At 44.4% G+C, this 12390-nt stretch overlaps 1 protein-coding gene across 3 annotated transcripts in view; it reads right to left on the bottom strand.

Annotated features, from left to right (window-relative positions):
- The window catches only part of srebf2 (sterol regulatory element binding transcription factor 2), a 38077-nt gene that overhangs the window by 3579 nt on the left and 22108 nt on the right, over nt 1–12390 (bottom strand). Inside the window, exons 4-12 of one of the 3 annotated variants that reach the window (XM_060904163.1) lie at nt 9936–10096; nt 9611–9721; nt 9264–9539; nt 9056–9170; nt 8814–8929; nt 8481–8694; nt 8221–8396; nt 3826–4075; nt 3449–3621 (exon numbers count right to left, since the gene is read on the bottom strand). In XM_060904163.1, coding sequence (XP_060760146.1) covers nt 3449–3621; nt 3826–4075; nt 8221–8396; nt 8481–8694; nt 8814–8929; nt 9056–9170; nt 9264–9539; nt 9611–9721; nt 9936–10096 — 1592 coding nt within the window. Of the gene's footprint in view, nt 1–3448; nt 3622–3825; nt 4076–8220; nt 8397–8480; nt 8695–8813; nt 8930–9055; nt 9171–9263; nt 9540–9604; nt 9722–9935; nt 10097–12390 lie in introns of all 3 variants that reach the window. The other 2 variants (XM_060904164.1, XM_060904162.1) reach the window with 2 other exon arrangements.

Here is a 12390-nt window from a genome sequence, read left to right as displayed (position 1 = left end):
TGGTGTTTTGTTATTGGACTTCTGTGCTAGTCACGGTTTGTCCATAACAAACACCATGTTCGAGCATAGGGGTGTCCATAAGTGCACGTGGCACCAGGACACCTTAGGTCGATGATAGACTTTGTTGTCGTTTCATCTGATCTCCGGCCCTATGTCTTGGACACTCGGGTGAAGAGAGGGGCTGAGCCGTCAACTGATCACCACCTGGTGGCGAGTTGGATCTGCTGGCGGAGGAGGAAGCTGGACAGACCTGGCAGGCCCAAACGTATGGTGAGGGTCTGCTGGGAACGTCTGGCCGAGCACTCTGTTGGGGAGGTCTTTAACTCCCACCTCCGGGAAAGCTTTTCCCAGTTTCTGAGGGAGGCGGGGGACATTGAGTCTGAGTGGACCATGTTCTCTACCTCCATTGTGGACGTAGCTGTTCGGAGCTGTGGCCGCAAGGTCTCCGGTGATCCGCCTTGAGTATCTCAAGTCTCTGGATGTTGTGGGGCTGTCTTGGTTGACACGCCTCTGCAACATCGCGTGGCTGTCAGGGACAGTGCCTCTGGAGTGGCAGACTGGGGTGGGGGTCCCTCCTTTTAAGAAAGGGGACCGGAGAGTGTGCTCCAATTATAGGGGAAATCACACTTCTCAGCCTCCCAGGGAAGGTTTACTCCAGGTTTTCGTCCTGGTCACGGAACACTGGACCAGCTCTATACCCTTCATAGGGTGCTCAAGGGTTCATGGGAGTTTGCCCAACCAGTCCACATGTGCTTTGTGGATCTGGAGAAGGCATTCGACCATGTCCCTCATGGTATTCTGTGGGGGGGTGCTTCGGGAGTATGGGGTTCAGGGCTCGTTGCTAAGGGCTGTCCGGTCCCTGTACGAACGGAGCAGGAGTCTGGTTCGCACTGCCGGCAGTAAGTCAGACCTGTTCCCAGCGCATGTTGGACTCCGGCAGGGCTGCCCTTTGTCACTGGTTCTGTTCATAATTTTTATGGACAGAATTTCTAGGCGCAACCAGGGGCCAGAAGGAATCCTGTTTGGGAACCACAGGATTTCATCTCTGCTTTTTGCAGATGATGTTGTCCTGTTGGCTTCTTCAAACCAGGACCTTCAGCATGCACTGGGGTGGTTTGCAGTCGAGTGTGAAGTGGCTGGGATGAGAATCAGCACCTCCAAGTCCGAGGCCATGGTTCTCGACCGGAAAAGGGCGGCTTGCCCTCTCCAGGTTGGTGGAGAAGTCCTGCCTCAAGTGGAGGAGTTTAAGTATCTCGGGATCTTGTTCACGAGTGAGGGAAGGATGGAGCATGAGATCGACAGGCGGATCGGTGCAGCCTCCGCAGTGATGCAGTCGCTTTACCGGTCCGTCATGGTGAAGGAGGAGCTGAGCCAAAAGGCAAAGCTCTCAATTTACCAGTCGATTCTACGTTCCAACTCTCACCTATGGTCATGAGCTTTGGGTAATGACTGAAAGAACAAGATCGCGGATACAAGCGGCCGAAATGAGTTTTCTTCGCAGGGTGGCTGGGCGCTCCCTTAGAGATAGGGTGAGAAGTACAGTCACTCAGGAGGAGCTCGGAGTAGAGCCGCTGCTCCTCCACATCGAGAGGAATCAGCTGAGGTGGCCTCTTGGACGCCTCCCTGGGGAGGTGTTCCAGGCATGTCCCCCCGGGAGGAGACCCCGGGGAAGACCCAGGACAGTCCCTCCAGCGTATGTCTCTCGGCTGGCCTGGGAACGTCTCGGTGTTCTTCCCGAGGAGCTGCCCGAGGTGTCTGGGGAAAGGGAAGTTTGGGCTTCCATGCTTAGACTGCTGCCTCCACGACCCAGCCCCGGATAAAGCGGAAGAAGACGAGACGAGAATATCCCTGAATTTTAAACATTTTGAATTTAAGAATAGTGAATTAGTATGATCTCGGTAACCAGCACTATGAATTATTCTTATAGCTCTTTTTTGAAGTATAGTTATTGCATGAAGTGAGCATTTATACGTATTTCCCCACACCACTGAGCAGTAATTTAAGTACGGTAAAACCAGGGAACAGTAAAGAATGCGGAGTGAATTATAGTCCAGGACATGCTTAGCTTTACTCAACACAGATATGCTTCTTGATAGTTTCATTAGTATGTACTTTATATGCGATTTCCAATTAATTCTATCATCTATTATTACCCCAAGAAATTTATTATTAGAAACTCTTTCAATATCAACACCATCTACCTGTACATTTATTGCCCTATTTATTTTATAATTATTAAATAACATGATTTTTGTTTTAGACAGATTTAATGATAATTTATTTCGATCAAACCAACTTTTTAACCTGCACAATTCTGAAGAGATTATGTTTTCTAACTCATGTAAATTTGTTCCAGAACAAAACATATTTGTGTCATCTGCAAATAATACCATCTTAAATATCTTTGATACATTGCACATGTTTATATAAAGAATAAACAGTTTAGGACCCAATACTGACCCCTGAGGGACACCACAATCAATATTCAAATGAGTTGAGACAGAGTCACCCAACTTCACAAACTGTGTCCTGTTGCTCAAATAACTTTTTATCCAATTTAATACAACTCCCCTTATCCCATACTGTTCCATCTTATTAATTAATATATCATGATTAATAGTATCAAAAGCTTTTTGAAAATAGTATCAAAAGCTTTTTGAAGATCAATAAATATCCCAGCGACATGTTTCTTATCAGCTATAGAGTTACTGATTTCTTCAGTTGACTCCATTAGTGCCATCTCTGTTGATCTATTTGCTCTAAATCCATATTGACTATCACTGAGTAGTTTGTATTTTTCAGTGAATTTATTGAATCTGTTATTGAATAGTTTTTCAAGAATTTTGGAGAATTGAGGAAGTAAAGAAACAGGTCTGTAATTTGTGAAGTTGTGTTTGTCCCCAGATTTATACAATGGAATTACTTTTGCCATTTTCATGTTGCTTGGAAATGTACCGGTTTGAAATGACAAAGTTACAGATGTATGTTAATGGTTTAGAAATCCCCCCAATAATAGTTTTCACTAGTTTCATATCAATATCATTACAATCTGTGGATATTTTATTACTACATTTATTAACTAGATCAATAATTTCCTTCTCAGAGAGTCAGAGATGTCAGTCAGAGAGAGGAGTCAGAGTGAGTCAGAGAGAGAGAGTCAGTCAGAGAGAGAGAGAGAGAGAGAGAGAGAGAGTGAGTCAGAGGGAGAGTCAGAGTCATAGATGCCAGAAAGAGAGAGAGTCAGTCAGAGAGTCAGTCAGAGGGAGAGTCAGAGAGTCAGAGGGAGAGTCAGAGTCAGTGTCAGAGAGAGTCAGAGTCATAGATGCCAGAAAGAGAGTCAGAGAGAGTCAGAAAGAGAAAGAGAGTGTAACGAGGCAGAGTAAAACTGAGGTGTGTGTGTGTCTGTGTGTGTGTGTGTGTGTGTGTGTGTGTGTGTGTACACACTCACAGGCAGGAAGTTTAGTTGTTTTCCCAGTGTAGTTTTGCGCAGTGAGATGGCGGCGGTGATGTAGATCTGAGCATGCTCAGTAGGAGCCATTTTCCCCCTCGCACTCTCACTGAGATTCACTGCGTTCAGACACACACACACTCCCCACATGGCACTGCGCTCCGACAGCTTACCTACACACACACACACACACACAGTTTAATTCCACAGACTGTATATCATTCATGTCCATTTCAAACAAACACACACACACTCCCCACATGGCACTGCGCTCTGACAGCTTACCTACACACACACACACACACACACACACGGTTTAATTCCACAGACTGTACATCATTCATGTCCATTTCAAACAAACACACACACACACACACCTGTGAGCTGCAGCTGGCCCAGCTGGTGATAAACTAGTGCTGCATCTCTGGAGCTGATCCGAGATTCCTCTCCCTCGTGTCTCCCACCAATCAGACGCACGAGCCAGCCCAGGGGGGTGGGTCTATGTAAGCAGTAGCGAATCAGATTCCAGGAGAGTGAACAGGCGAGGTCAAAAGTGGTGGAGGGCAGAGCTCGGGATAACACCGAGAGGCACGTCTCCAAACTGCTCACTGCAGCGCTGTACTCACCCTGAGAGAGAGAGAGGGAGAGAGAGAGAGAGAGAGAGAGAGAGAGAGAGGAAAAAATCATGAGTATGTGCACAAGTGTATACATACAGTACCAGTCAGAAGTTTGTATACCCCACTCTACTCACTTCTGTGTTTGTCTTGTGACTATTCTCTACACTGTAGAATAAAACTAAAGACTTCAAAACTATAAAATAAGATAAATGTAATTATGTGGTAAACAAAAAACTGTTAAAAAACAAAATGTTTGATATTTGTGACCCCTCACCGAATCCAGGGACACGTCGGCCGAAACAAATCCGAGATAATCGCAAAAGCAGCATTTTTTTTCCAAATTTGTGATTGTTTTTTTCTATCATGTGCAAGTTGAGATCTTGAAGAATGCAATCAGTATTTCAGATAATAGATTGTTTTGTTGGAAAAGCATACATTTTTTGTTGCAAATTGTCTCGTTTTTGTCAGGACTGTAGCCTGCTGGGGGGTGTGGCTAAATTACCATATGGGCCATTCACATGATGATTCAAGTCATTTGTTTTTTTTTCCACGAATCAGCTGTATGATCCGAGCTGAGCGCATGGCTACTTAACTGCATACAGGCGTGTGATTTCACTATGGAATGAGTTACTAAACAGAGCGCAGAGGAGCTGAAACACCGCGAAGCAAACAGACACACGGTATTTACATCGGAGATCACCATTTCTAGAAAAAAAAAAAACCAAAAACAAACAAACCGCAACCTCGTTTTCCAGATTGAATGGAATACTTGAATGATCGGATGATACACGGACCGTTCTAGGATTACATTCCATCGGAGGCATTGGTGTGTGCAAGGCGCCGTTTCTCTTTCTGATGGGGTGAGTTTATTAATCTAAGGCTGTGTGGTTATTTTTGCATGTAACGGAGAGTGTTGTGGTTTGGTTAAGCCTAGGTCACAACCGGACGTACGAATTTTTGGCTGTGTGATTTTTGGCGTTTCCCCAAATCGCTGCATTTTTTTTTTGTTCATGGAGAAAGATGCACGTTGGCCGTAAGTTTGTCTTGCAACCTGAAAAAACCGTAAGCGCCCGTAGAGTTTGTTTGACATGACAAAGAGCCTCTGCGGCCGGTCTGCGACTCGAAAATCAGCACGTCACACGCGCGCTCTCGTGCGTTTCACACGCGCGCTCTCGTGCGTTTCACACGCGCGCTCTCGTGCGTTTCACACGCGCGCTCTCGTGCGTTTCACACGCGCGCTCTCGTGCGTTTCACACGCGCGCTCTCGTGCGTTTCACACGCGCGCTCTCGTGCGTTTCACACGCGCGCTCTCGTGCGTTTCACACGCGCGCTCTCGTGCGTTTCACACGCGCGCTCTCGTGCGTTTCACACGCGCGCTCTCGTGCGTTTCACACGCGCGCTCTCGTGCGTTTCACACGCGCGCTCTCGTGCGTTTCACACGCGCGCTCTCGTGCGTTTCACACGCGCGCTCTCGTGCGTTTCACACGCGCGCTCTCGTGCGTTTCACACGCGCGCTCTCGTGCGTTTCACACGCGCGCTCTCGTGCGTTTCACACGCGCGCTCTCGTGCGTTTCACACGCGCGCTCCCGTGCGTTTCACACGCGCGCTCCCGTGCGTTTCACACGCGCGCTCCCGTGCGTTTCACACGCGCGCTCCGTGTGTTTCTTGCGTGTAGAGCGGCTGTAGGAGCGCGTACTGTACGGCCGGTTGTGACCGAGGCTTTACATGAAACTAGTGTTGTGTTAGTTGTGTCATCATCGTGCTCTTTCTTACGGTGTAATTTTTCAACCACAAAACGTTAAAGTATACTTTAGGACTTATTTTTGTACTTCATAATTGTGTTGGGCATACTTTGCATGGAAGGAAAATTGACGTGGTGATCTTTGTTTACATGAAAGTAGCATCGTGCTAGCTAGTAGGGGGTAGGGCTTTCCTTAATGTCATGCAAATGAGCACCATTATGTGCCCACCCTGCACCCAGAGTAGCTGAGATGGAAAACTTTGAGGGCGATTTTCTCCCTTTTCTGTTTTAAGAAGTATACACTTTCAAAAGGCCACACATTCTTCAAATATTGTCAGATCTCCACATGGAAGGCATCATTGGAAAGCTTAGAAACTGTACTTTCTGAATCTGTCAATAACTCAAAATGCCCCCGGGCCGACATGTGTCCCTGGATTCTGTGATCTGACACATTTTAGATTCTTCAGTGTATCCAGCGTTTCCCCCCGATGACACTTCGTACACTATCTGGCACTCTCTTAACCAGCTTCATGAGAGAGTCACCTGGAATACTCTTCAATTAACAGCTGTGTTTCAGCAAAAGGTAGACAAGTTTATTTCCTTCTTAATGCGTTTGAGATCAAACAGTAAATAGTAAATAATAAAAATACAGTCAACAGCCCTATTCAACACCACAACTGTAACAGTGGCAGCTGGTAGTCTTTCAAACAGGGAAGGCTGGTCGGTTACGATATTTCCAGATTTTAAAAGAAAAAAAAAATCAATTTTGCCCATACTCTTGCCTCTGATCTGGCTGATTGTTGGCAGGGTCACAAACTGTGAAATAACAGGTTCTTTTGGCCCATTAGCCTACTGTCCAATATACATGATGGTGGTGTTGGGGGGGTATATTTTAATATTTTATATTTTAAAATTGTGGCATGTTGTTTAAAAATTGATCATTATTGAAAGCAGCTCTTTGTCAGGAACCTCAGCAGTAACAGCAGAGTGTTCTGGAATAGGCACAAGCACTGACCTTGGGGAGCCAAACATAGAGCTGGGTGCCACACAATTCATTCAATGACACTTTCCCTATATTTTACTTATTTTGACTGAGAAATGTTTTATTGACAATTTTGATAACCCTTCACTTTTAATCCAGGTCTGTAGTGTGAAATGTTCTCGGCTGTGTTTTTGTTTAAAAATGTTTTCCAAATTGTAGCTGTGTTTAATTCATATCCAGAGAAATATATATTCCAATATAATATACTCAGCATAAACATTTTAAATAGATTCTATATTTTTGGTCCATCCATGACATATTACTAAAGTAGCCTATTTACTGTTGTTGATGTGGGTCACTTGCTGTTAGCCAATTCACTTTCTCGTACCAGGAGAGCTGAAAGGAACGAGTATTATTCCCTACCTTTTTCACCAAGTCAGTTTGAGGCGTTGGTCTACCCTGCTCTTTAATTTTAATTTTTTCCTCGAAAGGAAGACTGGCAAATGGCTTCGCCAAAATTAAATCAGCAATGCTTGGCATCCGTGTGCAGCTTTCTTGCTAGCTGACTAGCCCCCTCAAGTTCAAGTTCAGTCACTGAAATAAACGAAATTTCTGGAACTAAGATAGCAAACTTGACAACACTATATTTACACTTTATTTACAATGAAAATATATACAAACTAAAAAAGCTGGTAGAAACCGTATGTAATGAATGAAATCGAAATGTAAGCTGATCTCTTACAATACACCACAGCACTTGCGAATCCGCATGGGACTGAACTGAGATTCACCACTGCCTGTCTATAGTTGAAACGAGCTGTCAATCAAAGAAAATATCCGGCCGCTTTCACCAATCACCAGTCTCCTCGCGGAAACTGCCATGTCCCTCCCACTGTGAGGCTGGGAGTCCGGTGGGCGGGCGTTTTCGCAGTATTTGTCCAATAACCGTCTTGCATTTTGAGATTGAAAGTGCAGAGCTCCCAAATGCCATTGAAGTCCACTGAGGCTGGGCTGCATCGCGCTGTCACGAGGGGGAACAACTCATGCACACATTAGGCGAACTGGGGAAAGTTATAACGGAATGATTTCGTACTGTAGTTGGGTTGAGCACATATATTTCTATGATTCTGGATCTGAAATAGCAATGTTATAAGGTCGGCTATAACATAAGCCTAGCGCAATTCATCATACACGATGTTCGTCATTTTTAGAGGAGGCTGAGTCTCCCTCGTTGTCTTAGAGCAATCGCGCGTGAACTGTAATAATCCAGATTCTGTCAAGAACCGAACAACTAAGTAAAAGTAATGACGTCATTTCTCTTAAGACATTAAGTGACTTTTAATGAATAAAAATAAACACTGAATTAGAAGGGGTGTACAAACTTTATACTGGTTCTGTGTGTGTCCATGCCCGTGTGTGTGTGTGTTTATACCCTCTGCAGCTGCAGATCAGCCTGTTTCCTGTGCCGCCAGAACATCACTGATGTGGGCGAGTGAAGCGGCGTGACTGGTTCCCATAGATACAGAATTCTCACACATCCCCAAACCACACCCACTGCACTCAACACCCACACCATCACCCACGGCAACACACACCACAGCCACGCCCCTAGAGACAGAGACATTCAGACAGACGAGTGATTCATACGGATTCTGTCTGTACGTTTTTGTGTGTGTGTGAGATGTTCCTCACCGAAGCTCTGCGTTTGTTCAGGCAGCCACACGAGTGAGCGAGAGGGTATGAACGATTCTCCTTCAGGCCATGACGAGGGGCTGTATTGGTCTGAGCCAATGAGCGATGGTAGAGGGTTCAGGGACACACACAGGAAGGTGAGAGCACACAGCAACACTCTGGAGCGATCCATTACGCCCACTGGGGAGGGGGGTGAGGCTGGCTCACTCTTCAGCTAAACACAGGGAGGACAAACATTCAGCGCTATCGTTCTGGAGGGACTCTTGGTTATGTCTGAATGTAGAAACCATGGCAGCCTTCCAGGTAGGTAGGTAGGTGTGTGTGTGTGTGTACCGGTTCAAGCAGAGGGCTGTCGGGTTCTGAGTCCATGCTAAACTGAGGAGATGCAGAACCAGAGTCAGACGGGGGAGGAGTCATAACAGATACCTCATCCACCACACACGCCGACTCTGTACAGCGCGACAAACAGACAGGCAGATATTTAAATAAATATACTGTACAGAATGTGTGATATTGACCTCTGTATCCAATAATGATGTACGTGTGTGTGTGTGTGTGTGTGTGTGTACACTCACTATGCTTTTGGCTGGCCATCTTCAGCGCCAGGTTCTCCTGCCTCAGTTTCTGATTCACCTGCTGCAGGTACTTGATGTAGTCGATCGCCTTCCGCAATATACCAGACTTATGCATCTGAGACACACACACACACACACACTTTTTCCTCACAGCCCTTGAAGAGCATTAATAGTGTTAAAAACTCCCAGCATGCACCCGTGTGTCTACCTTGGTGTCGTTGCCCATGACCAGGTCGCGCAGCTCCAGAATTTTGTCGTTTATAGACGAGCGATATCTTTTCTCAATGATGTTGTGTGTTGTCCTCCTCTCTCCCTCCTTCACAACACCACCCATTCCCATGGCAACAGCAGTGCTCTGCTCCGGCCCCGCCCTGGTCACACTCGTGCACTGAGTGGGGCTTGAAGGGAGCTGCTTGATTGGCAGCTTGTCCCCACCACCCATCATAACCGGGACAGTGGTGATGATGTTATTGCCCACCAGAGTCTGAGAGAGGGAGTTAGTCAGTATGAGTGCATATACAGGAAACGTGTGTGTGTGTGTGTACATACTGGAACCTGTACAGCAGTTTGTATTGGTGTGGTAAGCGTTGTAATCCCAGTTGGATTTTGCATTGTTGTCAAAACCAGTGAGTCGGTCTTCAAAATCTGCGGCTGATGCACCAACACCTAACACACAATCACAATGATTAAACACCAAGCATGAATTACAGTGTGTGTGTGTGTGTGTGTGTGTGTGTGTGTGTGTGTGTGTGTGTGTGTGTGTGTGTGTGTGTGTGTGTGTGAGAGAGAGAGAGAGAGAGAGAGAGAGAGAGAGAGAGAGAGAGAGAGAGAGAGAGAGAGAGAGAGAGAGAGAGAGAGTGAGAGAGACACACACACTCACAGGAACCTGCTGCACCTGAGGCGTTACAGTGTGGACAGCAGTAGGTGCTGCGGAGATGGTCTGAATGGTCTGAGTTACAGGGGTCAATACACGCTGGTGCTGGATTGCCATTGGTTGAACCTGTGGTGATGTCACAATACTCGGCACCTGTGGTTGGAGGACTAAGAAAGGGAGGAGACAAAATCGGGAACAAGATTAACATGCACCCAAACTTTACGGCTAATACAAATGAAGTGTTTCTTTTTAGGCAAGGCAAGTTTATTTCTATCGCGCATTTCATACCCAGTGGCAGTTCAATGTGCTTTACAGAGCTAAAGGCAAAACAGTGAACAATAGAAAATAAAATTACATAAAATAAAGGGGGAAAAAAGAGAGGAAAAAAATAAAAGAATTAAACAATAGTAGAAATAAAATAATAAAATGAAAAGTTCAGTAAAAAAACAGCAGAATAAAAAGTTAAGAAAGTTTAAAACATGTAGAGATGATGATATTTATCGGTTAGCAGAAAGCATCTGAAAACAGCTTGGTCTTTAGTCTAGATTTGAAGCTGCCAACAGCAGGAGCATTTTTAATGTCCTCTGGCAGTTGGTTCCATAGCTGCACTGCATAGTAGCTAAAAGCTGCTTCACCACACTTTGTTTTAACAACTGGTTTTAACAGTAAATTTTGCTGCTGCGATCTGGTAGATCTGATTGGGTTAGGCCGCTGCAACATATCAGAGAGGTAATTGGGCCCTGTACCATTTAGAGATTTGTACACCAGCAGCAATGCTTTAAAGTCAATTCTGTAGCTTACTGGAAGCCAGTGAAGGGACCTTAGAATTGGAGTAATGTGCTCTGTTCTTTTTGTTCGTGTGAGAACCCTCGCCGCTGCATTTTGAACCAGCTGAAGTCGTTTGATGGTCTTTTTTGGCAGGCCTGTGAAAAGGCCATTGCCGTAGTCAACCCTACTAGAGATGAAGGCATGTATAAGTTTTTCCAGATCATTTTTTGACATAAGTCCTCTTAGTTTGGAAATGTTTTTTAGGTGATAAAATGCCGATTTAGTGATTGCTTTCATGTGACTGTCAAAGTTTAGCTCGCTGTCAATGAAAACACCAAGATTTTTAACCATTTCTTTAGTTTTAATCCCCTTTGTGTCAAGAATAGTGGTAATCTTGAGTCTTTCATCTTTTTTCCCCAAATAAAATTACTTCTGTTTTATCTGTGTTCAGCTGAAGAAAATTTTGTGACATCCAGTTGTTGATTTGGTCGATACACTGGTAGAGACATTCAAGGGGGGCATAATCATTAGGTGATAGAGCAAAATAAATTTGGGTATCATCTGCATAGCAGTGATACAAAATTGAGTTGTTCTTGATAATTTGCCCAATTATCATTGTCATTTATAACTTTAATCAGCGCTGTTTCAGTGCTATGATTGGCACGAAATCCTGATTGAAAGTTATCAAAACAGCTGTTTGATATCAAGAAGGCAGTTAATTGAGTGAAGACAATTTTTTCAAGGATTTTCCCGATGAACGGTAGATTTGATATTGGCCTGTAGTTGTTTAATACTGAAGCATCCAGATTATTCTTTTTAAGTAGGGGCTTTACAACGGCTTTTTTCAGGGACACAGGAACAACGCCAGTCTCTAGGGATGTATTTATAATCTGAAGCACATCTGTAATTATGAGGTGAAGAACAGACTTAAAAAAGTTGGTGGGCAGAATGTCCAATTCAGATGTTGAGGAACTGAGATTTTGTACAGTTTTTCCAAGAGTCTCGTAATCAATCAAACAAAATTCTGACATTGTGTTGAAGTTATCTATCTGTGTCACTGGTGATTGCAGTTTTTCAATTTTTTGCAACTGAGATATATTATGAGGAATATTCTGCCGTATTTTATCAATTTTACCTTTGAAGAAGGATGCAAACTCATTGCATTTATTAACTGAGAGAAGTTCAGGTGCTAATTGTGGTGGGGGATTAGTTAGCTTCTCTACTGTTGAAAATAGCACACGGGCATTGTTCATATTCCTGCTGATGATGTTGGAGAAGAAAGACTGTCTTGCTTTACGAATTTCATAATTATAATTACAAAGCATCTCTTTATGGATTTGATAATGGATGTGAAGTTTAGATTTGCGCCATTTTCTTTCAGTCTTTCTACATTCTCTCTTTAGCAGTTTAACAGCTGGGTATTGCTTCCATGGTGCTTTCTGCTTGTCATTGACTCTTGATTTTGAATGGAGCAATATCATTCATAATTTGGGTCATATTTAAATTAAAAATTTCCAGTAAGTCGTCTACAGAGTCTGACATTTTAGTTGAGATCCGAGAAAGAGCTTGCTCAAAGAGAACACGTGTTGTCGTTTATGATTCTCCTACCCATAGTCGTTGAGCTGTTCTGAATGCATAGGTCGTGTTAACCGACAATTGTCCGTCATTGATGGATTTTTTTTTAGCTATGACG

Source organism: Neoarius graeffei, chromosome 22, assembly GCF_027579695.1.
Source record: "Neoarius graeffei isolate fNeoGra1 chromosome 22, fNeoGra1.pri, whole genome shotgun sequence".
Lineage (NCBI taxonomy): Eukaryota > Metazoa > Chordata > Actinopteri > Siluriformes > Ariidae > Neoarius > Neoarius graeffei.
This window is presented reverse-complemented; position numbering and strand designations above follow the sequence as displayed.